At 41.6% G+C, this 27420-nt stretch overlaps 1 protein-coding gene across 1 annotated transcript in view; it reads right to left on the reverse strand.

Annotated features, from left to right (window-relative positions):
- CACUL1 (CDK2 associated cullin domain 1) overlaps window positions 1–27420 on the reverse strand; it is a 72653-nt gene that overhangs the window by 38575 nt on the left and 6658 nt on the right. Inside the window, exons 2-3 of the mRNA XM_070780922.1 lie at window positions 11318–11444; window positions 10113–10215 (exon numbers count right to left, since the gene is read on the reverse strand). Of these exons, the coding sequence (XP_070637023.1) occupies window positions 10113–10215; window positions 11318–11444 (230 nt within the window). The remainder of the gene's footprint in view (window positions 1–10112; window positions 10216–11317; window positions 11445–27420) is intronic.

The following is a 27420-nucleotide window of genomic DNA, read 5'->3' on the forward strand; positions in this document are numbered from 1 at the left end:
ACATTAGTGGTGATGTTGCACAACTTTGCGTCCACACGAAAACCCACTGAGTTATAACTTTCAAAAAGGTGAATGTCGGGGTATGTGAATTGTATCTCAATAAAAATATAATAATTTTTTATTGTGTTTAAAAGAGGAAAAAAGTACATACAGCATACTTTTATTTCTCCCTTGTTTCATGCCCATCTTGAGTATAGCTCCACGCTATACTCACTTAAGGATCCAGGTTACAGGAGGCTTTACCATCTAGAGCACTGGGCAGAGAAGGGAAACATGGAAAATTACACTGCCAATCTTAAAGGCTTCAGATCTTTGGTGGGTGCACGCCTCACTGAACACACTTTCTCTTACAATTCACAAGCCAATGCACTTAGCCAAGTCTAACTTCAACAGGATTGAGAAGTATACTCTTGATTGGGAACATTTGGTTAACAGAATCAAGACCAGCATATTTACCTAATGAATTGTTGTTGCTGTTTATTTAGTCAGTAAATTGTATCTGACTCTTGTGCGACCCCACAGACTGTAGCCCGCCAGGCTCTTCTCTACATGGAATTTTCCAGGCAAGAACACTGGAGTGGGTTGCCATTTCCTTCTCCAGGGGATCTTCCAGACCAGGGACTGAACCCACATCTCCTGCATTGACAGACAGATTCTTTACCACTGAGCCACCAAGAAAACCCTACCTAATGAGTACTTAGTTCAAGACCACAACAGGCCAAGGAAAACAAAGTAAGTTAGGATCCTTGCCCTTAAGAAGCTCTCAGTATTGCAAAGGTGACTTCCTGCTGGTAACTAAATATATGCCAAGTGCTAAACTAAGGACTCTAGCAGCAACACAAAGTGCTAGGGCGGCAAACCCTAACAAGGGGACAAGGAGAATGCCCCCTCTGCAGAAAGGGAAGGACGAAAGAAACAGCGGCCAAAGGAATTAAGAAAACACACAAAGATAAAAAGACAACCCCTGACCCCACCACCACCACCATCTAAATTTTAAAAGCAAAATACTCTTACACTATCTTGCTAAGTTCAGGTGCAAGGAGCCTTGAAATTCTTTTTAAGCAGGATGGTGTTTGTTCTTTGGGCAAACGAAGAAGCAAAAGGTTAAGAAAATGAATGACATGCTAAGTCTAAAAAATAAACAAAATGGATAGAGGGAGGGTGCAAGGTCAAGATATGAACCAGAAATCTTTTTCTATTGTTTGAGCAAGTATGAATGAAGACCTAAATAAACTAGGGACGTGGCAGGGAATAAATCTGAGACAATTTACAAGGGAGGAAAATCAGTAAGACTTGTGACTCATTTCAAATCTCTATCATGCTATTCACCACACTCCAGTATATTAAAATGACCATCACAAAGAATAAACCCATCTTACTCATCACTGTATCCTTTACATCCAGCACAATGCCTGGCATATGGACACTAAATGTTAGCTGAGCTAAATATTCAAAAACCACTCTCATCTTCCCTCCCACTCCCACTTCTAACAATTCCCCTGAAGCCAAAATGACCTTCAAATGCTCTCATCCTACAACTCTTCCAACTTACTGTCTTATTTGTCCTGCCTCTTTCATCTGTGCAATGTGCCCCAGACATCTCTTTCTCCCTTTTGATTGACAACAGGTTCACAATTTTTCACCCAAGATTCCTGGGACTAGAAGTGTGCTACAATTTAGAGCTTTTCAGATTTAGAAAAAGCCTCTTGATGAAAGTGAAAGTGGAGAGCGAAAAAGTTGGCTTAAAGCTCAACATTCAGAAAATGAAGATCATGGCATCTGGTCCCATCACTTCATGGCAAATAGATGGGGAAACAGTGGAAACAGTGTCAGACTTTATTTTTTTGGGCTCCAAAATTACTGCAGATGGTGACTGCAGCCATGAAATTAAAAGACACTTACTCCTTGGAAGGAAAGTTATGACCAACCTAGATAGCATATTCAAAAGCAGAGACATTACTTTGCCAACAAAGGTCTGTCTAGTCAAGGCTATGGTTTTTCCTGTGGTCATGTATGGATGTGAGAGTTGGACTGTGAAGAAGGCTGAGCACCTAAGAATTGATGCTTTTGAACTGTGGTGTTGGAGAAGACTCTCGAGAGTCCCTTGGACTGCAAAGAGATCCAACCAGTCCATTCTGAAGGAGACCAGCCCTGGGATTTCTTTGGAAGGAATGATGTTAAAACTGAAACTCCAGTACTTTGGCCACCTCATGCGAAGAGTTGACTCATTGGAAAAGACTCTGATGCTGGGAGGGATTGGGGGCAGGGGGAGAAGGGGACGACAGAGGATGAGATGGCTGGATCGCATCATTGACTCATTGGACATGAGTCTGGGTGAACTCCGGGAGTTGGTGATGGACAGGGAGGCCTGGAGTGCTGTGATTCATGGGGTCGCAAAGAGTTGGACACGACTGAGCAACTGAACTGAACTGAACTGAACTGATGGTACATAAACCATATACTCTGTAAAATATCCGGTAGAGAATGGGAATATCAACCTATTGATATTTCTGGGAGAAAACATATGTAGGTTCCCACTAAGTTCCTTCCTTACATGAGTTTTAACCAAGTTTTACTGCAAATGAGTTTTGGCACCAAATTTAAGAGGGGGGAAAAAATCAATTTTCAAAGTTTTTTTTTTGTATTTTGGAATTACAGACAAGGGACTGGGGACCTATATATATTCAGAGATATGTAATTCATATCTCAGTTTTCCTTCACTCCTACTGACTCTCCAAGTTTTCATCTAGGGATATTTTCCTTCTATCTGAAGAACACTCCAGTATTTCCTCAAAAGGAGAAACTACTGGTGATGAATTCTCCCAATTCTTGGCTAAAAATGTATTCCATCGGTTCTCTCCGTTTCATGATCACATCTCCTAATATAACCAGGTATTTCTGACTGAACATCAGACACTGCTTATGAAAAATTATGCAAACAATTTGATGCCTAGGATAATTATCTTGCTACAGACAGAATTTACTTTTGCTTCTGGTAAGCCACTAGAGGAGCTAGCAAATCCACACCATCTTCATTCCATCAGGAATCAAATGCCAGCTACCATGACAGCTCTAACTGACCATTCTTAGTATACCTGGGATGTGATCCTTTAGGTTTGGTGGGACCTGAACCCCAATTTTTATCACCCTACCCTCATAAACCCATCAAAGTTTTATAAAATTTCTCAGCCTGGAAATCCCATGGATTGGAGGAGCCTGGTAGGCTGCAATCCATGGGGTCGAGAAGAGTCGGACACAACTGAGCAACTTCACTTTCATGCATTGGAGAAGGAAATGGCAACCCACTCCAGTGTTCTTGCCTGGAGAATCCCAGGGACGGGGGAGCCTGGTGGGCTGCTGTCTATGGGGTCGCACAGAGTCGGACACGACTGAAGTGACTTAGCATAGCATATGACACTACTCTTCCCAAATAAACAGGCGCCTCTAGCAGAGAAATGGCTCAAATGCTAGTCTCCCGTCTCCAGATTTCCTTCTTTTCCCAGATCTTGGTCCTATAATTCTTCACTTTTTAATTAGCTCCTTGGACTTTTTTTTTTTTTTTTTAACATTTTTGTTTTTTGGCCATGCCACAAAGCATGTGGGATCTTAGTTCCCTGACCAGGGATCGAACTCGTGCCCCTGCAGTGGAAGGGTGGAGTCATAACCACTGGACACCAGGGAAGTCCCCATCCCTGCTCTCAGCTGAAGAGTTGGTCTAAATGACTCAGCCTTATCAATCATACGTCTATGGCTGCACCTGCCAGAGCACCCTGCACACTAGCATAGGAAAGAGCAAGCTCTAGTAGGTTCCCCACTAGGGATCCCTACAACCCACCGACCAGCTCAGTTACTTTATACTGGCTAAGAAATCAACAGTGATTAAGAAAAGCAAATGGGAATCTTTGATGTTTTTGAATAAGAAAGTATGCCCATCAAAAATTAGCATTTTTAGAAGATTCAGTTCAGTTCAGATGCTCAGTCGTGTCCGACTCTTTGTGACCCCATGGACTGCAGCATGCCAGGTTTCCCTGTCCATCACCAACTCCTGGAGATTGCTCAAACTCATGTCCATCAAGTCGGTGATGCTATCCAACCATCTCATCCTCTGCGTCCCCTTCTGCTCCTGCCTTCAATCTTTACCAGCATCAGCATCTTTTCCAATAAGTCAGTTCTTTGCATCAGATGGCCAAAGTATTGGAGCTTCAGCTTCAGTATCAAGATTAGTCAGTCCAAAAAAAAAAAAAACTGACTGAACAAAGGAAGACCAGTTAGGAGAGTCCTGCACTACAGTAGGCACTAGCCAGCAATGACAAGGAAAAAGATGACAGCAGTGGGAATAAAAGGGGACAGAAACAAATCAAAGTATTGTATTCTATCAACCTTGACTAGCACCTGGAAATAAGAGGTAAGGGAGAAAAAAGGAGTCAAAGGTGAATATGAAATAACAAGCCTGAGAGTAAAACTGATTTGAGAGAAGAGGAATTTCAATTTATACATGAACATGGAGTATCCAAAAGGAGAAATACAAGTTAAAATGTCTAATGGGCATTTGGAAAAGCTGGTTTGAGCCATCACGTAAAGTATAATGATTGCCACAAGTTTCAATAGAATTTTCTAAAACTAACCAGAAAGAATATCATTTACTAAACTAATAAACCAATTTTGGTATATCAAAAAATCAGAACTGTAAATTCACATTTTGAGGCTTTGGAGACATAGGGGAAAAAAACAGAATAGAGATGTTCATCCCCATATTTAAAGAACAGAGGAGTGAAGCACAAGTCCGGGAGAACGACTTTAAAAAAAAAAAACATGCAAAATAGGTCACAGTTCAAACAATCTGGTAGTTTAAGTAAAAAAAAAAAAAAAAAAGTATAGATACATACATAAGAAAAATACAATAGTAAGTAGAACACTAAGTCGGTTTAGCTATGAAAGTGATTTAATAAATTTAACAACAAAAAAGTTTTTAACTTACCAAAGTGGTCAAGTCATTGTTCAAAAATACATTTTTTCAAGAACAAGCAAGTCAGATTATGCTGTGATTAAAACATTTAGGTTTGACAAATTAAAAGAATCTTTTAAAATATCTAAAACCAATATTCTATAGTTTTTAAGTCAATAACTGGGGAACATGAAACATTATTTCATATACTCTTCAATCCCTTCAATACAATATGGCTTTTGATAGAAATAAATAAATCATTCTGACAGTGTAAACATACACACACCAGTAGTTATTTTAAGATGCTCTTGAAAGATAAGAGGTTGATGCCCTAAAGGTCCAACTCACTGATTATATTAATCCAAACACCAAATTTCTGATTATCTGCCAAATGCACCTCATATCACACTCCTGTTTTAGCTCATAACAGCATTTCATTACTACACTCACAGCTGCAAACAAAACATTCCACCCAAACGGAACTCTTCTGGCTCAAGGGACCTGAGCATACACTCATGTTCTGTCCCAAATGAAAACTGTCCTTAAGGTCTCTATAAAGTAGAGATTGCATCACGATTATGCCACACACCTGCAACACTGAATAAATTGATATACTGGATTAAGTGAAAACTGAATTAATAAAATGCCTACACAACTAGTTAGGACTTTCCAGATGGCTCAGTGGTAGAGAATCCACCTGCCAACGCAGGAGACGTGGGTTTGATCTCTGGTCTGGGAAGATCCCCTGGAGAAGTAAAAGGCAACCCACTCCAGTGTTCTTGCCTGGGAAAGCTCATGGACAGAGGAGCCTGGTAGGCTATAGTCCATGAGGTCACAAAGAGCTGGACACGACTTAAGAGACTGACCAACAACAGGCATCCAGAGACATAAAGATTAGTGGTCACTAATTATGCTACTCTTCCCACTGGTCAAATCTGATGCCGAACATTTACTTGACAAACATTTGGTGAGCTGTAACTGTGCCAGGCACTACGGATAAAAAGACAAACAAGACAGAGTCCCTGCCTTCTAAGGAGGAAGGAGCTGTCAGGTGTCCAGACGTGGACGCAGGAACAATACAGAGTTGTTATTGCCAAGATGCTATGGGTACACAGAAGAAAAAGTTCCACTGGCGTTCTGTTTGTCTGAGGGAAATGCGAGGGTGTGAGGAAGATTTTACACAGGTGGACACTAATGAGTTTAAGCCTGAGAAAAGAATGAAGCAGCACTGGCCGAGAAGCAAGCAAAGAAAAAATATCTTAGACCTGAGAGTAAAGGAACCAGATATTTCGGTAAAGCCACTTCATTTTAAGAATGAGAAAATTTGCAAGATGATATCAGCATGCTTAATCAAGAGGCAAATAGCTGCTGAGGGGCAAGAGTTGAGACCAGAGCCCAGGTCCCCATATTTTTATCCACTTCATCCTGCTATTAATAATGGTTTGACTTAACAATTTTACAACAGAGATCATTTCGAAACAAGATTTTTCATAGTCCCATGCCGCTGAACTCAAAGTAGGATATGTATTGATTCTAAAAATAAACTAAGTTCCCTGGTTTTACATAGTATACTATCTGCATATTTATCAATATAGCTTTTAAAATTTTAGCTATCACCTAATACTAGCTCACAAGAGCTATCACCCTTGACTACATTTTAATTTTTATAAGAATTATGCCTATATTAATACAAAGCAAAAATTCTTTAGTTACCTAACATGCCATATTAGTAATGGTAGAGAAAACAGGCATTCTGATACACACCGAACCAGTGGGAGCACATAACTTGGCACAACTTTTGTGAATCACAAAATATGCACAAAGTACATGAGATGGCAGGCAGACCTCAGAGATACTATAGGTTCCACTGCAGACCACCACAATAAAGCAGTTATCAATAAATAGAGTCACACGTATTTTTAGTTTTCTAGTGCTATAGTCTATTAAGTGTATAATAGCATTATGTCTAAAAAAACCCAATCCATGTACATACTTTAGTTTAAAAAAACCAATCAATGTACATACTTTAGTTAAAAAAAATGCTTTATTGCTAAAAAATTCTAATCATCTGAACCTTCAGCAACCTAAAGTAATAATATCACTCATCACAAATCACCATAACAAATATAATAATAATCAGAAAGCTTGAAATACTGCAACAATTGCCAAAGTGTGACACAGAGACACTACGCAAACAGATGTCCTTGGAAAAATGACGTCAGTAGACTTGCTTCAGTTCATGGTTGCCACACACCTTCAATTTGTAAAAAATGTAGCACCTGTTAACTGCAATAAATCAAAGCACAATGAAACTTACAAGAGCGATTATTCACTGTACCACTGTTAGTAATAGCCAAAGACTGGAAGCAACCTAAATATTCACCGGTTAAAAAATGGTTAAATAAACTGAGGTACATCCATAAAGCAAGGGACAATGAACTATGCTGCATTTGTGATAAAGAATAAAGGAGCTCTACACACAGTCAGAGATCACTCTCCAAAACCACAGAAACTCACTCTCCAAACCTCAGTGACTCCCAGGTATTAGGTCCCTGTACAGTCCATCCTGGGCAAGTAACAGGTTACCTTTGGGATACCGATAACTGATCAAGCAAATTTATGCCAGAGATTGTAGCAAGTGGTCTTCCAAAACTATCGGTTAGATAGAGCTTGATGATACTACACTACAAGGCCCTCTACCTTTAAAAATATTTTACAGTAATATTCTAATTGTAAGAATGAAAAGTCTTACAGTGCTTACAAAATTAAGTACCAGAAAAATCTACTCAAGCAGAAACTGCAATACGACAAATAGCTTTGGCAAATCAGAACTCTATCAGTCAAATTAATGACACACGCGAAGTCAGAGCATAAGTGTAAAATGTATTATAAAATTTCCAATTCACATTTCAAAGATGACTTTTATAAGACAAGTAATACATTTTATCCTTATAAGTTGAACTGAAAGGTTTGCTTTCTGTTTAGAAGACTATTTAATATTATTTCAATAATAGCAAAAGAGTATTAATAACACGATCCTTTTTGAGATGAGTTTTTTGCTGATCTAATGAAATCTCTGGTATATCCTACACCCAGAAGATCACCTAGATTTCAGGTTAAAAACAAGATCAAACTCAGATTTCTACTAGAAAAATTTTCATTACCCAAGAGATAATAAATATTCATAAACATTCATTCACTATACATTTTATTCAGTAAGTGATGGCTAGTGCGTATCAGACACTGGGTAAGGTACTAACGCACAATAATGAAGACAGACATGCACCTCTGCTCTCTCAGGACACACTACTGGGGCAGGGGGTGTGGGGAGAGGGAACAGCCAAACTAGAAATTACAATACACAGTGAACTACCATGACATACTCAGTGCTAGAGAAGCACAGATAAGGGGTTCCCAAACCCAGACTTGGGGAACAAGGTATCAGAGAATGTTTTCCAAAACAAACGATGTCTGAGCTGCAGCTTGAACGTTAAGTTCACAATGACTGAAAATATAAGAGGGAAGAGGAAAAGGAAGAATGTTTCAGGCAGTCAACTTAACATGGGAAAAGCCAAGATGTGAGAGAGTACCTAAAGTGTTCAAGGAACTGAAATAAGTTCAGGAACAGAAAAGCCATTATTGCTGTTCAGTCGCTAAGTCGTGTATGACTCTTTGCGACCCCGTGGACAGCAGCATGTCAGGCTTCCCTGTCTTTCACAATCTCCTGGAGTTTGCTCAAACTCATGTCCATTGAGTCAGTGATGCTATCCAACCATCTCATCCTAAAAGCCATTAGGCTACAGAAACAAGCAGGATTCAAGACAATGAAAGGCTTTCTAAATCCCGTTAAGAAGCTTAGATGTTATTCTAACAGGAATATGATTATCAGAGCTGTATTTTAGAAACAGTCACTCTAAAGTGCAAGATTCTAGTTAGAAGTGTTAAAAGTAGAGGCAAAGCACCAACTGAGAGGAGCATTTTAGAACACACCTAAAAAGACGTAGCCTGGACTGGATGATGGAAAGTGGACAGGAGCCAAGACAGAAGTAGAACATAAATGGGATTTGGCAATAAACTGGACGTGGGGATTCAGAGAGGGTAGAGTCAAGAATTATTAAGCAAACCATTCAAAGCCACAATGCACAGGTCTTAAGTTTTACCTGTAATTCATATACAATGCCCAGTACTAAATATATTTGTTAAATGGATAAAAATTTTGTATTTACACGTGTATGTATGGCTGAGGCCCTTCGCTGTTCAACCGAAATTATCACAACACTGTTTGCTAATCAACTATATCCCAATACAAAATAAAAAGTTTAAAAAGACAAAAAAGACAGATTTTGTATTTAATGGCAAAAAAGATGACAAAAACAATTTATACCGACAAAAGGAAAAATATATATCTGGCTATGATAAATACAACTCTGACTATAATTTTTTTTAAGAAAAGCTACTTTTACTTAGTACAACAACTGTTTGGGGTAAACAAAAACTAAGACACCTCAGACCACAAGGGAAGCGAGGAACCGTATCCAAATAGCAACCCAGCACTTGCTGGAAACTGGGTATTTCAGAATTGCTGAAGCACATCCTGACTGAGGGGGGACCTCGGTGATCTACTGCTGCGTGACTCTTCTACACATCCTGCAATTTCTACACTGCAACTAAAATGTGAGCTGGCCCTGGAATAAAGATAGTACGTGACCTTCAAGCACTGGAAACTTCACTGAGGCGGGGAGGGCCAGCAAGCCATCAAGAAGCCAAGTGCCTCCTTAAACAAAATATTTCTGCAACTTGCCCCAGATTTCACAGCTGGGATGATGTTCGTCTGTAGAGCTGACCAATAAAATGCTAACTTCAGTTGTTAATATTAGCAAATATTAGAAACTGGTAGGCAAATAACGCTTCAAAGATAACAATAAAAACAAAGTTCAGAAAAAATTAAAATACACAGGTTCATAATACAAAAGTCACCAAAGACTGAGGTTAACAGAACAAATAAGGTTTTAAAGAAAAGAAATGCTGACATGGTTAATAAATGGAATTAAGGTCGGAAATACACATAATCTAAAAATGTCCACAGTTTATGTTAAATTTCCAAATTAATCTATTCCCAAGACGAGACAATTTGAAGAAGCAAAAATCGATACAATCAGTTCTTTACCTGCAGCTCCTTTGAGACTCGTTCTAAGTGGTTAGTTATCTTTTTAATCAGATCACTGTACATCTGCTCCGAGTGCTGCTGGCACACGCATTTATACACACAACTGTGGGGAGGAGGGCAGACAGAAAAATCAACAATGACGCACTTAACTCAGCCCAAGGTAAAGGCATACCCTCAATATATAACCACTGGTGAATTAATTCGGGCCTAACAAAGTAACCAACTGCAACTCTTAAACAAAAATGTACCCTGCCCCAATCAGTGTTCAGACGGAAGAGCCAGCACTGCCAGCTACAAAGAATCTTTCTGAGGATCCTATTAACTATTTTATCAGAACTAGATAACCTAATACTGGGTAATAATCTGAATTTGACTATGGGAACTACTTAAAAGTCAGCTTCTCTCTTTGACACTGAAAACTGAAAGTGAAAGTGAAGTTGCTCAGTCGTGTCCGACTCTTTGCGACCCCATGGACTGCAGCCTACAAGGCTCCTCGGTCCATGGGATCTTCCAGGCATGAATACTGGAGTGGGTTGCCATTTCCTTCTCCAGCAGATCTTCCCGATCCAAGGATCTAACCCGGGTCTCCCAAATTGTAGCCAGACGCTTTACTGTCTGAGCTAATAGGGAAGTCCCATTAATGAATGTTAAAATAAGGAAGAGAGAGAGTGATGCACAGCCGAAGTTTCTAACTCACAAAAGTGTTTGCAATGTAATGTCTTTGTGATTCACTTGTGTAGAACAGCACAGCTGTCACTGCCTCCTCTTGTGACTGGGCTGATCTGACATCCCACCCCAGTCCTCACTAATGTGGCTACTTTCACCTACCAGGAGCTGGGAAACAAAATCACCAAAGATAGGTAAACTTGTGTATCATAAACATCAACAGAACAAGCTAGCACCTCCTCATGACACTGAAAGGACAATTTTTTTTTTTTTTTGCCTTTTTCACTGACCTGTATAATTTCTGCATTGTGTTGGTGGGGGTGGCAGGCTGAGGTAGGGTTAACAATACCTTGATTTGAAAACCAATTCTGAAGTAAGAAGTACAAATAAAACCCCCAATCCACAAGTGTGTAATATAAATAATTTATAGAGCCTCACTGTATGTATCATACATTATATGCATACATACTGCCATAATTCAACTTGCTGTGAACCTCAATATACCCTCTAAAATCCAAGCAAATAAAATCTTGACTTACCTGTATATCTGTTCATAGGATATGGGGATATAGTCACCAGGACTCTGAGTTAAAAGCTGATCTATGGCACCATCCAATTTTGGCCAGTATGTGCTCTTATAATCTTCAATAGTTATAACATTCATTACTAAAAGTAAAAAGTAAGATGAATATTACTATGTGCCACATATAAAATAAACACAAACCATAGCACTTTTTCAAATTCCTCTAATTTTACATTGACAATCTATCACCTAAATACAACTCAATTATTATTTCACAGGGAATTTAAGCAGCCATTAATTATGATTTTAAAAATTACTATACAAAAGAGAAAAAAAATTACCATAAATCTACCTATCATTAAAAATAACAAAACAAGCAATTCTCTCTGGTTCCCTTTGCAGTTTTCTGTGATGACTGAAGCATTCCTAACATGCACTGACCTTCAAATACACATTGTCCATGATGCGACAAGATGGCCTATTCAGGAATCGCAATAAAGTTCTAGGAAACTTAACTTCTAATCAATCTTTACAGAAACCCCTGGGAAAATCTACCTAAGGAAATGACTGTGGAGATTAAATTCCAAATGCTAGAGTGCTAGAAACTTGCCAAGATTTTATGGCACCACCAGGAGCTCCTGGACATGACAATGGCTGTGATGCAGGCTCACGCGATCCCACCCTTCAGATAAGCCCAACAGAAAAGTGTTGAGGAACTCCAGCCGTGTATTGAAGGCTTACCTCATTCCTAACGGCTGGCTGGCTCTTATTCCTGCAGGATGGGTTTAACAAAGCGTTTGTATAACAGCCTGTTCTGTGAAATCCAGGGGCGATGGGGACTTCGCAGCAATGAAACGCTAATAGTGAGAAGGGCTACCCGAAGCACCTAAAGTAACTTGCATCGTAGAGTCTCTATAGGAGCGAACAACTACTAGGTCAGCCATTTTACTATTGAGTTTATCAGAAACTTGGGAGCAGAAGGGTGATTTCCCCAAGAGGACACAGCTAATCCCTGGCAGTGGTACCAGGAAAAGCAAAGTCTTGATCTGACATCTTTCTATCACATTAGTGTTAGTCGCTCAGTCATGTCGGACTCTGTGACCCCATGGACTGTAGCCCACCAGCATCCTCTGTCCGTGGAATTCTCCAGGCAAGAATACTGGAGTGGGTTGCCATCCCCTCCTCCAGGGGATCTTCCGGATCCAGGGGTCAAACCCGGGTCTCCTGCATTGCAGGCAGATTCTTTATCGCCTGAGCCACCAGTCCATTTCCCAATTTTAGGTTCACTAAGGTTCAAGATATTTCTCATATCTCTGTGTCACATCTATTGTGTTTGTTCAATATTTTCTTTAAATCAATTGACTTTTGGGGGGGGGCTTTAATATACTTAAAGGACACTTGAGGATTTAACAAGTGATTTACAGAACATGGAATAATCTTAAATGTGTTCTGCTAAGTGAAAGAATCAGATCAAAAAAGCTATATATATATGGTAAGACTCTCTTATTTATAAATGCAAAACTGTAGGGAGGAAAACGGATCAGTAGCTGCCAGAGACTGGAAGGTTGAAAGAGGGACTGTCTACAAAGGGGAAGCAGGAGGAAATGTTTAAGACAATGGACTCTTTTGTATGGGTATGTGGTGGCGGATACACCACTCCGTGCATTTCTCAAAACCAAGAGAACTAAGCACTATAAAAAGTAGATTCACTGTATGGAAAAAAAAAATTCAACCAGGATGTAGTAGTAAAGATGGAATGTAAACAGTGACAAATAAATCTAATTTACAAATGAATCACATAGCTGCCACTAAAAAAAAAGGGCTGGCGGGCGGGGGCGGGGGGGGGGGCGGCGGTCGGGGGGAAATGGAGACAAAAGTAGTGTTCTGACTCTATACAAGGCTAAAGACAAAAAGAACTGGACGTGTGTGTGCACACATAGGCACACACACAAAAGGCAGAAGGTGGTCAGATCCTGGAGGGCCTTATGAGCGGTCGAAAGATTCTGCCTTTCACTCTGAGTTAAGAGGAGGAGGGTTTTGAGCAGTCAAGTTATGTAATCTTTGATTTTCTATGTATCATTCCAGCAGCCTTATGTAAGAAAGCTGTGAGATGGTGGGGGGCTGGACTATGTGAGAGCAGTGAGGACAAGAGGAAAGGTCAGATTCCGCATGTATTTTAAGGGAAAGCCAACAGGATTTGCTGATGGTTTGGATGTGGGATGTGAGAGAAGGGTCAAGGATGACTCTAAAGTTTTTAGCCTGAGCATCAAAGGATGGGGGTGCCATTGACTAAGATGTGGAGGACGCAGGAGAAGCCACATGTTCAGGAGTTGAAACCGCTGGTACCCCGCCCACCTACTCTGCCCACAAAGGCCATGGAGGCCGGGGGGGGCGGGGCACCTACCACTGTTTGCCAAAGTGCCATCTGGCTGCCACTCCTCTGCCTGAGGGAGGGGCAGGTTGGAAGTTCAAGAGAATTAACACCCCCAGGAGCCACCATCAAGTAATGATTAATGAGTCCTCGGGCACACATCCCCAGCATCTCCCTTTACTCTGGGTGAATGCTGCGCCGACTCCCAAGCCCCCACTGGGAACACACTCCAGTTGCCACGGTGCTGACTTCTTTACTGGCTTCCTTACCATCTCGGTCTCTCATCTCCACACTCTGACAGATGCTTCCTAGAATCACCCCCTTGGGCATAAAACTACCCGTTCTTCAAACAAAACAAACAAACAAAACCCATCAAAAACAGAAAAGTAGTACCATATTGGCAATATGCCCCATAAACATAAATACAGTTGTTAAATTCTAGTGAGGTCCTACTGCCTTGAAAGATTGAGTGAAGCTTGCTTTCCCAGCGATAAAAGGGAATCAGCAGATATTGCAAAGGATTACACGCTATCTCCAAAATACCACCTCCCCTTATGCCAAGTCCCTTCGCTGTCTAACAACGTTGTTAATCGGCTATACCCCAATACAAAACAAAAAGTTTAAAGTTTGAAGAAAAAAACTGAAAATAACTGAAAACCAAAGAACTCACTCTGTGATTCTAGGTTACGGAACCTATCAGTGTGTGGGAGACTGCAGGACAGAGGAGCCTGGCATGCTGCAGTCCATGGGGTCACAAAGAGTTGAACACAACTTAGCGACCGAACAATACAACCTCAGTGTTCATCATCTAAACCACACCATACACCTGCTCCATGCCCAAAGCTGGGAGCTGAAGACGCTAACATGTTCAGATCAGAAAGAAAACTTCAAGTCCCAAAAGCCAAGAACGAACAGGCCAACCCACAGGCTCCTGGACAGCTCAGTTCAATGAACTCCATCCGGCACTGGAGCCGGCACTGGAGCTGCCTGCTTTCCAAGCACGGGTCCCACACTTCTACAAACCTCCAAGGCAAAGATCTGATGGAGGAAAAAGAACCTAAGATGTGAAGTCCCGCAGGTGTAAGGACAGGATGAAGTCCCAGTACAGAAGCAAAGATTTCTGATGCCTCTCGGATATCTTTCATGTGGCACTAAAGAAAAAAAAAAAAAAAAGCTCTGCTTTTAAATATCTTTGAGAACAGACTTTCAAACCAAAATGAAAAAGGCACAAGTCACAGCAGAAAATTTTAACTACTATTTCCACATCTAAAAAGAAGTTATAGCTATTTCCACATATATTTTGCTTGAAAAACCACAGAAAACCAATTCACTTACTTGCTACCTATTATGGAATGAATGTTCACATCCCCTCAAGACTCATGTGTTGAAATCCTAACCCCCAGGGTGATGGTATTAGGAGGTGGAGCCTTTGGGAGGTTTTCAGATCATGGGGGTGGATCCTCATGAATGAACTGAGTGACTCTAGAGAGCCCCCTCACCCTCTCCACAATATGAGGACCCAGGAAGAAGGTGGCCTTCTATGAACCAGGAAGCAGGCTCCCTCACCAGACTCCCAGTCTGCCAGGGCCTTGATCCTGGACTTCTCATCTCCAGAAATGGGAGCAATAAATAAGCCACCCTGTCTACAACAGTCTGGCCCAGCAGCAGGAACACTAGCTAGCATGTGGTTTCTCAGGAGCCACCCAATCTTCACCACAGTAGAAAGGAAGGCAGAACACAGATCAGCATCTGCCAGCTACAGGGAGTTTGAAGGGTGAGCACCGGCTGGTGTTCCTACCTTCAGCCAAAGATCAAGAAGGGTTTTCATATCACTCTGCGGTCAACACTTAAAACAACAATCCCGACAACTTTTAAAATACTTAATTCCTTGCTAATCTCAACCCAATCTCTGATTTAAAACAAACCAAATAATATTAGCCATGTGTTTGGTTTATCTAACACTTGATACACACAGCCTCAAACACTGTGTGTGCCTGAACCCACACAGCCTTGAATTCTAAAAACAGATCCTCTTGTTAGAGAAAGGTAAGCAATCCCTTTCAACTCTGCCCACAAAAAAGTTCAGACTAATCAAAAGAAATATAAAATACGGAACCTAAACAAAACCTAACTGAATTTTATCTAGGTTAGATTCCCCAGCTTGAAAAAAATGCACTATTTTTCAAAGTGCCTAAAGAAGATACTCTAAACTCAAATGCCTACAAGGCCCAGGCCAGTAACATAGATGAGTAACACAGACCTGGCACAAGAATAAAAGACCTGTGAGCATTTCAATGAAGTGGAGAACGCACATGCCCTCTAAGAGACATTCATGTTCAAACAATTTAAAAACCCTACAGCCTCAAAACATCATGCCACAAGGCTTAAACTTTGAACCTCATAAGGTAACAAGCTCACATAGCCTACTGAGAAAGTACTACAACTGATCTTTACTAAAATAAAGTGAAATACAATCTGAAACACATGGAATAGCTGGAATCGGAGGTTCAGAAAGTACTGTCAGTCAGTTTGCCAATAAACGAGAAACTACTGGGGATATGTAATTCATACCAGGCAAGAATAATTATGTTCAACTTTCATACTTTGTTATCCAAGTAACTTGACATATTATGTGTTAATTATCAATCTTCCTCAAACCAGACACAAGCCCTTTGGAGAAGGAATTCATTCAGTGCTAGATTCCCAAGTCTAAACTAGCACACGATAGGTATTCAATAATGCATGTGAAGTAAATTAATTTAATGGAAGACAAAATAAATGTTTAATATAAAAACAGTTCAAGGCAAGGCATACTACTTATCAGTAGCTTTGGAATTAAAGTGCATTTGGTTTCACAGACTAAAGCAAACCCTACCAGATATTCCTTTTGAGTATTTTTTTTTTCTTGTTATTTGTTTGTAAGGGGAGGATATATTCAGAAATTATAGCAGGCATTATTAATTCATTCTAGATCTACTGCAAAGACTGGTCACTCCCTTCGATCAGTGGCTCCGAAAATGTGATACTAGGAGCAGCATCACCACCACCTGGAAACTTGTTCATTTGATGTAAATGCAAAACACAGCCAGGCCCCAACCCAGACCTGTGGGGTCAGAAAAGGAGGGAGGGTGTAACACATGATGCAGAAATCCCTTTGAGCCCTTCAGATGATTCTTCTGCCTGCCTCTTAGAGAAGCACTGCCCACTGCTCCTACTACGCTCAGAACAGCCGGGGGTCACAGGCGCTCCTGTTCTCAACTTGCTAGCATGTGGTTGTTGGGTCTGAACAACTTCAACCGCAGAACAAATAAAGGTGCACGTGTAACAAAGAAAACAATTTAAAGGTCAGCTAGTCAAAAGAGCCTTCAAGTTCTAGTCTTCCATTCCCTTCTCCCCACCAAAAAAGCCACCTTCATTAAGAATTGGCTCCTAAAGGAGAATATAGTATTGGCAATTATGAAATAAATGATTAAGCCAAATTAAACAGGCTAAATTATGTCTCAAGCATAATGACTTTTTAGATTAATTACAACTAATTACAATGAGATAATCTGACAAGTCAACTAGGAGAAAAAAGATCTGGCTAGGGTACATGATTTAAGAGAAAAAGTATGATTTCTTGTGGTCACAGTGTGCCCATCTATCAATAACCATCTTGTAAATCTGTGTGGTCTAAAACTTCACCCCCTGGTAGAATATTCTTCTCCCTCCAACATAAGGGGAAGTCTGAAATCTTTCAAGCAATGGAGCGAGAGAACAAATCCTGTAGAATGGGGAGAAGCCTTTGGAAAAAAAAAAGAACAGTCACAGTGGAAGAGAATTAGAATCAGAATAAGGTTGTGCAGTTTAGCAAATAAATGGAGTTTTCCTCTTTCTTAAAAAAAAAAAAAAAAAAAATCCCTGTTACTTATTTCTCTCAATAGGAAAATAATTTGATCCAAGCAAAGAAAACAGTAGTTTAGCTGCTCCCAAGAGAACTGCCCAGTTGCGGGAAAAAACAGTAAAGGAAGTTACCAAATCCTTTAAATATATTTTTCCATATTAGAAGGAAAAAAACAAAACCTGTACCAGCTACTCAGGTATATTTTGATTCACCATTAAAAGATGATAGCTAATGTTAAATGTTAATAAAGGAATTGTTTCTAAAATAAGCTGAAACTTTTTAAGAGCTACATGCTCTATGGGGAGTTTATAAGTTTTAAGTTCCATGTGTCTGGGAAGTTTCTAAGTTTTAGGGCATATGGTTTATATAACTTAATTTAAACACTATGAACAATATAAAATATCTATTGTGATCATTAAGAAGTCATTCTTTGTAATGTTGTTATATCCATGTAAACACTGAGTTACATTTATGTAAACAAATAACTAGATTAACATTTTGGTCCAGAAAAGAATTATAAGATAAAGACACTGGAGCCTTGGAGAAAAGCTATGACAAACTTAGAGCATTAAAAAGTAGAAACCATGCATATTAAAAAGTAGAGACATGCGTATTAGAAAGTAGAGACATCACTTTGCCCACAAAGGTCCGTCTAGTCAAAGCTATGGTTTTTCCAGTAGTCATGTATGGATGTGAGAGTTGGACCATAAAGAAGGTTGAGCACCGAAGAACTGATGCTTTCAAACTGTGGTGCTGGAAAATACTCTTCAGAGTCCTATGGACAGCAAGGAGATCCAACCAGTCCATTCTAAAGGAAATCAACCATGAATATTCACTGGAAGGACTGATGCTGACGCAGAATACTCTGGTCACATGATGAGAACAGCCAACTCTTTGGAAAAGACCCTGATGCTGGGAAGACTGAGGGCAGGAGAAGTGATGACAGAGGATGACATGGTTGGATGGCATTACCCACTCAATGGACACGAGTTTGAGCAAACTCCTGGAGTTAGTGAAGAACAGGGAAGCCAGGTGTGCTGCAGTCCACGGAGTCACAAAGAGTCAGACATGGCTGAGTGACTGAACACCAACCATATGGAACTATAGAACCTGCTTTGCCTTGCTTCAAGTGACATGTTTCTTTTCCCAAACACCATAAAACTTACACAGAAATACATTCCACTATTACTTAATTTGAGAAAATGTAATAGAAGGGTTGGGGCTTCCCTGGTAGCTCAGCTGGTAAAGAATCCGCCTGCAATGCATGAGACTGTGGTTCAATACCTGGGTCGTGAAGTTCCCCTGGAAAAGGGATAGGCTACCCACTCCAGTATTCTTGGGCTTCCCTGGTGGCTCAGACAGTAAAGAATCTCCCTGCAATGCAGGAGACATGGGTTTGATCCCTGGGTTGGGAAGATCCCCTGGAGGAGGGCATGGCAACCCACTCCAGTATTCTTGCCTGGAGAATCCCATGGACAGAGGAACCTGGAGGGCTACAGTCCATGGGATCGCAGGGAGTCGGACATGACTGAGAACTGAGCACACAGCAAAATAGAACAGCAGAAAATTCCTTCATCATTACTATGTTACAAACAGAAAATAGGCGCTGAGGCCTATCAGCAAGATTGAAACTGACATTACTTTAGAATAATTCCTGCTCATTATTCCACAATATCACACTTGAGCCTGTAAGAGAGTTTCCACAATGTACATGTTATTTATGAAAGCACATATACGAAAACGGTCAAGTGCTATCAATATATCCTTTATGGCTCCAACTCCAACTAATCCCAAATCTCCCCATGCTCAAATAGAAAGCATCTGCTCAATTGAGGTTCCACAGGTGTGAACCATGCCAACTTAACTGTAGGTCTGCCACAGTTTTAAAATTCCGTTACTTCTTGCAAGATTTAAAGTCAACTCTCCATGGCACTGACACCAGGAAAGTAACTGCAGTAAGAGCAGAAGGCAGGACGCGCTGAGGCGCAAACACCAACAGGTGAGCTAATCTTGCCCTGCAGAACCCTGAGAAGTTCACAGGAGGACACTGAGCAAGGTTAGAGACAGAGAATTAGTGGGTGGAGTGAGAAGGGTGAAGGCTGGTTACAAATCTGTAGACTAAACAATGAGAAAGAGAAGGGTTATTCTGCACAGAGACTGAAAGGTAAGAGCTTGGGACTCCAGGACGAGATACACGGTAGGTGGGTGCGTAGGTGGGAAGCTCAGGGCTGGTGAGTTGAACTGAAGTCAAAAGTCAAAACAAGAAATGCTCAAACATCCAACCTTGCCCCTTTTCTTTAATTCTAGACCGCCACTGGCAAGGAGTAATGTTTTTACTTCCTATTTGGCAGTTCACCCAAGAAAACAGCAGTTCTGCATCCAATTAGCCTACAGCGAAGACCAACACTTACAGAGGCAAAGTCCCTTGCAAACAAAGAGCTACCAATTACCTTTTCACTTTTAAATATGAATAGCTGGCAAAGGATCACCAAAATTTGCAAGGTTTCAAACACGAGACTGGAGAAGGAAATGGCAACCCACTCCAGTACTCTTGCCTTGAAAATCCCATGGACGGAGGAGCTTGGGGCAGGCTACCATCCATGGGGTCGCAGAGTCGGGCACAACTGAGAGACTTCACTTCACTTCAGACACGAGAGACCAAAAAAACAAAAATTGCAAAAACATAAAAGCAAAGATAATTAAGAGAATAAAATAAAACTTAAAAAAAAAAACTTTATAATTACTATGCTCAGAGAAGACAAAATTTTTAAATGGTGATGAAAAGGAAGCAATCCAAACACTCTCAAGATTAAAAATACAGCCACTGTTAAAAATCCAACAGAAAGCATCAAGAAATTCTCCCTGAGTTTAGAGAAATAGAGGAATAGTTTAAGAGAAATAGAATATACTGAAAAATAGTTAACAGACTTAGAAGATCAAGGCAGGAAATTCAACATTTGACTACAAATAATTCCAGAGAACAGAGAACAGTAAAGGGAGAAAAACACTGACTCACTAACCTAAAAAAGCATCCCGATAACTTTCTCAAGGGAGAAAAGCCACATGCAAAATAACAAGAATAAAAATTGTACCTAAATTCTCCACTGTAACAGTGCAAACTTATAAGTAAAGGAAGCAACAGTTTAAAAATGATTTACGTAAGAATTCTCAACCCAAAGTGTTAATTGAATATGAAGGAGCATTTTTATATATTCAACACCTGAAACTATTAGCCATACACATTTTTCTCACAAGTTTGCTAGAAAATATGTTTTATACACACACACACACACACACACACAGGAATATACCGGTAAAAAGGAAGACATGAAGTGGGGTGGCCAAGACAGCAGAGTAGAAAAATCCTGAATTCATCCCTTCTGCCATGGAAACACCAAAATTACAGCTCCTTACAGAGAAGCTATCTAGGAGAACGGCCCAAAAACTAGCAGAAAAGCTACTCCACAGCTACATACCTAAAGAAGGAATCACAATGACCCAAGTAAGAGGAGACACGGTACACTCAGGACTCACAATTCCAGGTCAGGGATTCACAAATGTGAGGAATATCACAATCACAGACGTTCTCTCCAAGGAGTGAGGCTCCTGAGCCCACCTCAGGCTCTCCTACCCAGGGCTCCTGCACCAGGAAGACGAGCCCCAGAACCTCTGGCTTTGAAAAGCAGCAGGGCTTGTGTCCAGGACAGCCTACCCACTTGCTGATCCTGGAGAGCCCCCTGGAGAGGCAGGAGGCAAACCGGACTCCCCCTGGGGTTGGAGATGCTGGCAGCAGCCATTTGAGGGCGCCCCTTCTACCAAGGTAACACAGCCCTGGCAAGTGACACTTCGGAATTCTCCCCTAGCTTATCATTGCTTGAGGCTTACTTACCCGCCCACCAGCAGGCAAGCCCCAGGCCCAAGGCCAGGCAGAGAAGCCTACTTCACCCTCCAGCAGGCTTCACAGCCAGGCTGGGGGCCAGTGCTACCCACCAGCGCACCAACCACAGAAGCTCCACCATAAGAGAAGGGCGCAGGCAACCTACAGGGGCGCCCCAGAACATGTGACTCGGCGACCAGCAAGTGTGTGCTGCTGGGACCCACAGGATGTCTCCCACATGAGGCCATCGCTCCAAGACAGGGAAATGCAACCAACCCACCTAACACGATGAACTGGACAAATGAGCAGAGGAACATGCGCCAAAGACACAAGACAAAACCTCAGAAAAAGAACTAGATGAAGTGGAGGTACACAGTCTACTCAACAGAGTTCAGGGTAATGATCATAAGGACGCTTCCTAACTCAGAAGAATGGATAAACATGGTAAGATTTTAAATTCCAAACTGGGAAAGGAGGATTTCAAGGCTGTATGCTGTCACCCTGCTTATTTAACTTCTATGCAGGCAGAGTACATCATGAGAAACGCTGGGCTGGAGGAAGCACAAGCTGGAATCAAGACTGCCAGGAAAGAAAGTGAAAGTGAAGTCGCTCAGTGGTGTCCGACTCTTTACGACCCTATGGACTGTAGCCTACCATGCTCCTCCGTCCATGGGATTTTCCAGGCGAGAGTACTGGAATGGGTTGCCATTTCCTTCTCCAGAGGATCTTCCCAACCCAGGGATCGAACCTGGGTCTCCTGCATTGTAGGCAGACACTTCCCCATCTGGGCCACCAGATTGCTGGGAGAAATATCAATAACCTCAGATATGCAGATGACACCACCCTTATGGCAGACAGTGAAGAGGAACTAAAGAGCCTCTTGATGAAAGTGAAAGAGGAGAGTGAAATAGTTGGCTTAAATAAAACTCAACGTTCAAAAAACAAATATCATGGCATCTGGTCCCATCACTTCATGGCAAATAGATGGGGAAACAATGGAAACAATGAGAGGCTTTATTTTCTTAGGCTCCAAAATCACTGCAGACGGTGATTGTGCCAAAAATTTAAAAGATGCTTACTCCTTGGAAGAAAAGCTATGACCACCTAGACAGCATATTAAAAAGCAGAAACATTACTTTGCCAACAAAGGTCCATCTAATCAAAGCTATGATTTTTCCAGTAGTCATATATGGATGTGAGAGTTGGACCATAAAGAAAGCTGAAGGCAAAAGAACTGTGGTGTTGAAGAAGACTCTTGAGAGTCCCTTGGACTGCAAGGAGATCCAACCAGTCCATCCTAAAGGAAATCAGTCCTGAATATTCACTGGAAGGACTGATGCTGAACCTGAAGCTCCAATACTTGGGCCACCGGATGCAAAGAACTGACTCATTTGAAAAGACCCTGATGCTGGGAAAGACTGAAGGCAGGAGGAAAAAGGGATGACAGAGGATGAGATGGTTGGATGGCATCACCAACTCATGGACATGAGTTTGAGCAAGCTCCGGGAGTTGGTGATGGACAGGGAAACCTGGCGTGCTGCAGTCCATGGGGTCACAAGGAGTCAGACACAACTGAGCGACTGATCCAAAGGTTTTAAAATAGTTAGAAAATACTGAGAATCAAACAGACCCTAAGAATACAGTAACTGAAATTAAAAATGCACTAGAGGCAATCGACAGTAGATTAGGTAAAACAGAGTAACGGATTGGTAATCCGGGAAGATGACAATAGAAACCACCCAAACTGAACAGAAATTAAACTTTTGTTTCAGTACTTCCAATACTCTAAAGCACAAGAAATGAGAAAGCTCAGCTAACCCACTGCCAACGGATCTCTCCACCCAAATGTCCCACAGATAACTTAAAAGAGACACACATACACATACACCCCTACCTATACTCCTTCCTTATCCATATCCTCCCTTCTTCACCCCCAAATTTTATAGACTATAGTCCCCAAATGCTTTCAAACTACCGCACAACTGCACTCATCTCACACGCTAGGAAAGTAATGCTCAAAATTCTCCAAGCCAGGCTTCAGCAATATGTGAACCATGAACTTCCTGATGTTCAAGCTGGTTTTAGAAAAGGCAGAGGAACCAGAGATCAAATCGCCAACATCCGCTGGATCATGGAAAAAGCAAGAGAGTTCCAGAAAAACATCTATTTCTGCTTTATTGACTATGCCAAAGCCTTTGACTGTGTGGATCACAATAAACTGTGGAAAATTCTGAAAGAGATGAGAATACCAGACCACCTGATCTGCCTCTTGAGAAATCTGTATGCAGGTCAGGAAGCAACAGTTAGAACTGGACATGGAACAACAGACTGGTTCCAAATAGGAAAAGGAGTACATTAAGGCTATATATTGTCACCCTGCTTATTTAACTTCTATGCAGAGTACATCATGAGAAACGCTGGACTGGAAGAAGCACAGGCTGGAATCAAGATTGCCAGGAGAAATATCAATAACCACAGATATGCAGATGACACCACCCTTATGGCAGAAAGTGAAAAGGAACTAAAAAGCCTCTTGATGAAAAGTGAAAGAGGAGAGTGAAAAAGTTGGCTTAAAGCTCAACATTCAGAAAACGAAGATCATGGCATCCGGTCCCACCACTTCATGGGAAATAGATGGGGAAACAGTGGAAACAGTGTCAGACTTTATTTTTCTGGGCTCCAAAATCACTACAGATGGTGACTGCAGCCATGAAATTAAAAGACACTTACTCCTTGGAAGGAAGGTTATGACCAACCTAAATAGCATATTGAAAAGCAGAGACATTACTTTGCCAACAAAGGTCTGTCTAGTCAAGGCTATGGTTTTTCCTATGGTCATGTAGGGATGTGAGAGTTAGACTGTGAAGAAGGCTGAGCGCCAAAGAATTGATGCTTTTGAACTGAGGTGTTGGAGAAGACTCTTGAGAGTCCCTTGGATTGTAAGGAGATCCGACCACTCCATTCTGAAGGAGATCAGCCCTGGGATTTCTTTGGAAGGAATGATGCTAAAGCTGAAACTCCAGTACTTTGGCCACCTCATTCGAAGAGTTGACTCACTGGAAAAGACTCTGATGCTGGGAGGGATTGGGGGCAGGAGGAGAAGGGGACGACAGAGGATGAGATGGCTGGATGGCATCACTGACTCGATGGACATGAGTCTGGGTGAACTCCGGGAGTTGGTGATGGACAGGGAGGCCTGGCATGCTGCGATTCATGGGGTCACAAAGAGTCGGACATGACTGAGCAACTGATCTGATCTGATAGTCCCCAAATGCTTTCAAACTGTGGGGATGGAGAAGACTCTTAAGAATCCCTTGGACAGCAAGGAGATCAAACCAGTCCACCGTAAAGAAAATCAACCCTGAATATTCACTGGAAGGACGGTTGCTTTAGCTCTAATACTTTGGCCACCTGATGTGAAGAGCCAACTCATTAAAAAGACCCTGATGCTGAGGAAGATTGAAGGCAAAAGGAGAAGGGGATGACAGAGGATGAGATGGTTAGACAGCATCACTGACTCAATGGACATGAATTTGAGCAAACTCAGGGAGATAGTGAAGGACAGGGAAGCTTGGCATGCTGCAGTTCATAGAGTCGCAAAGAGTCGGACACAACTTTTGAGACTGAACAAGTCCCTAGATATTTCCAAAATCTGAAATCGCCTCTGTTCCAATCCTTAATTTGCTCAGGCTGTCACATCTCTTGTCATTACAAGCCCCTAACCAATCTCTGTTTCCATTTACTCTCTTTTCTAATCGAACATGCTAAGACAAATTTTACCAAGGTGACTCCCTGTGGCTCCTGTTCCCACAGAAGAGAATTCCACCCCTAACCTGGCATGCCCTTTGCATCTAGACCTTTCTATCTAGGTTTAACTTGTGCCACTCCCTCCTCACACCCTGCTGCTGCTGCTGCTGCTAAGTCGCTTCAGTCATGTCCGACTCTGTGCAACCCCACAGACGGCAGCCCACCAGGCTCCCCCGTCCCTGGGATTCTCCAGGCAAGAACACTGGAGTGGGTTGCCAATTCCTTCTCCAATGCATGAAAGTGAAAAGTGAAAGTGAAGTCGCTCAGTCGTGTCTGACTCTTAGCGACCCCATGGATTGCAGCCTAACAGGCTCCTCTGTCCATGGGATTTTCCAAGCAAGAGTACTGGAGTGGGGTGCCATTGCCTTCCTACAATAATTTCAACTGAGTCTTCCACACAGGCTTCTGTCTCTGCAAAGGAAGTCTTTTCAAGCCCAACCCTGCCACCTCAGTCCTCCCAACAAAATGTTCATTTTCAAAGATTCTTTTTCCCTCTGTGCTACCATGGACATACATAACTTTACTACAGCATTTAATTATAACATATCACAATCATCTGTCCATCAACCTCCATGCTAAATTCTGTCTCATTCATCAAGAGAGGCTAAAATATTACCTTGGCATACAGAAGACAAAAAATATCTGTTAGATAAAATGCCATCCTAGTCAGCACACCTGCAACTACAAATTACTCCTCCTCTATCTGTGGAGGTTAACAGCCAAATAACTACAAACGATGAAAAAAATACGAAAGGCCAGTTTGCTCTGCCAAGACATATTACCAAAGAATACCCAAAATAACTTTTTATATAGCTTTTAAGTTTACAATGTGATTATATCAATATATGGTCTGCAGCTTACAGAGTTACTGTTTTTAAAGAGGAACTAAACAATACTCATTTTCTTGAAGGATTTGGGACTGAGCCTTACATAAATATTAATGGATTTCTCTTACAGTTTCATCAATGTCACTTGTGCAATTTACACCAAAAAATAGCAAGACAAGGGACCTCCCTGGTGGCCCAGTGGTTAAGAATCCATCTGCCAATGCAGGAGACATGGGTTCAATCCCTGGTACGGGAGGATCCCACATGCCCGGGAGAAACTAAGCCTACAGGCCACAACTACTGAGCCTGTGCTCGCGAATTCACAAGCCACAACTACTGAGCCCACGGGCAGCAAGTACTGAAACTCTCATGCCTAGAGCCCGTGCTCCACAGCAGGAGAAGTCGCCACAGTGAGAAACCCACACCCCGCAACGAAGAGTAGCCCGGGTCACCGCGACTAGAAAACGCCCACACGCAGCAATGGGAACCCTGCGCATCTACAAATAAATAAATAAAGGCAAGACAAGATCCCCAATGAGATCCTGAAATGTGGACAATCGGTTGATATCACAGTGATGTTTGCTGCTCTGGAGAAGGAAATGGCAACCCACTCCAGTATTCTTGCCTGCAGAATCCCATGGACAGAGGAGCCTGGCAAGCTATAGTCCATGGGGGTCGCAAGAGTCAGACACGACTGAACAACTAAACCACCACCAACTGCACTAAGACAGACAGTGAGAAGACACCAAACCACCACCACCGATGCCACAAACAGTGCATACTGTAGAGCCTGAATACATTAGCTGATCCACTTGGAAAAGAATCAACCTGGAAACTGGCAGATAGGACTTGATCAGATAAAGAGCAACTTTACTCAGGATTTACTAAAATCGGTTAACACTTTCACTAAATTCAGAAGTCAATTTTAACAGACTTCTGAATCACTAATTTTAAAAAGTGATCTCATTAAGTTCAATTAAAAATACTGTGAAGATTTCATCTATCTGGAGAAGCTTCTGGTGTACTGTGCTCATAGTTCTCCTGAGATCATGACACAAGATCATCAGTCAATGCAAAATCCCTCCCAGCCACCTCCTTCCATCTACCCCTTCACTGCCTTTTATTCTCACACTCAGTTCCACCTGCCCGCAGCCCCAAACCATTCAGACAGGGAACCATTCTAGCCTATTTAGTACATTTGGAATATAAACAGATGTGACATATGCTACATCTGAGCAGAGGCTTTCAAAGCCATTGGGTACTGCCGTCCACTCTCTTCCCTTTGCCTCGGCCAAGAGTGACAAGACCCAGAAGAGAGGTGTGCCTCAGAATGAGATGACGTGTGAACAGTGAC

Source organism: Bos indicus, chromosome 26, assembly GCF_029378745.1.
Source record: "Bos indicus isolate NIAB-ARS_2022 breed Sahiwal x Tharparkar chromosome 26, NIAB-ARS_B.indTharparkar_mat_pri_1.0, whole genome shotgun sequence".
Classification (NCBI taxonomy): domain Eukaryota; kingdom Metazoa; phylum Chordata; class Mammalia; order Artiodactyla; family Bovidae; genus Bos; species Bos indicus.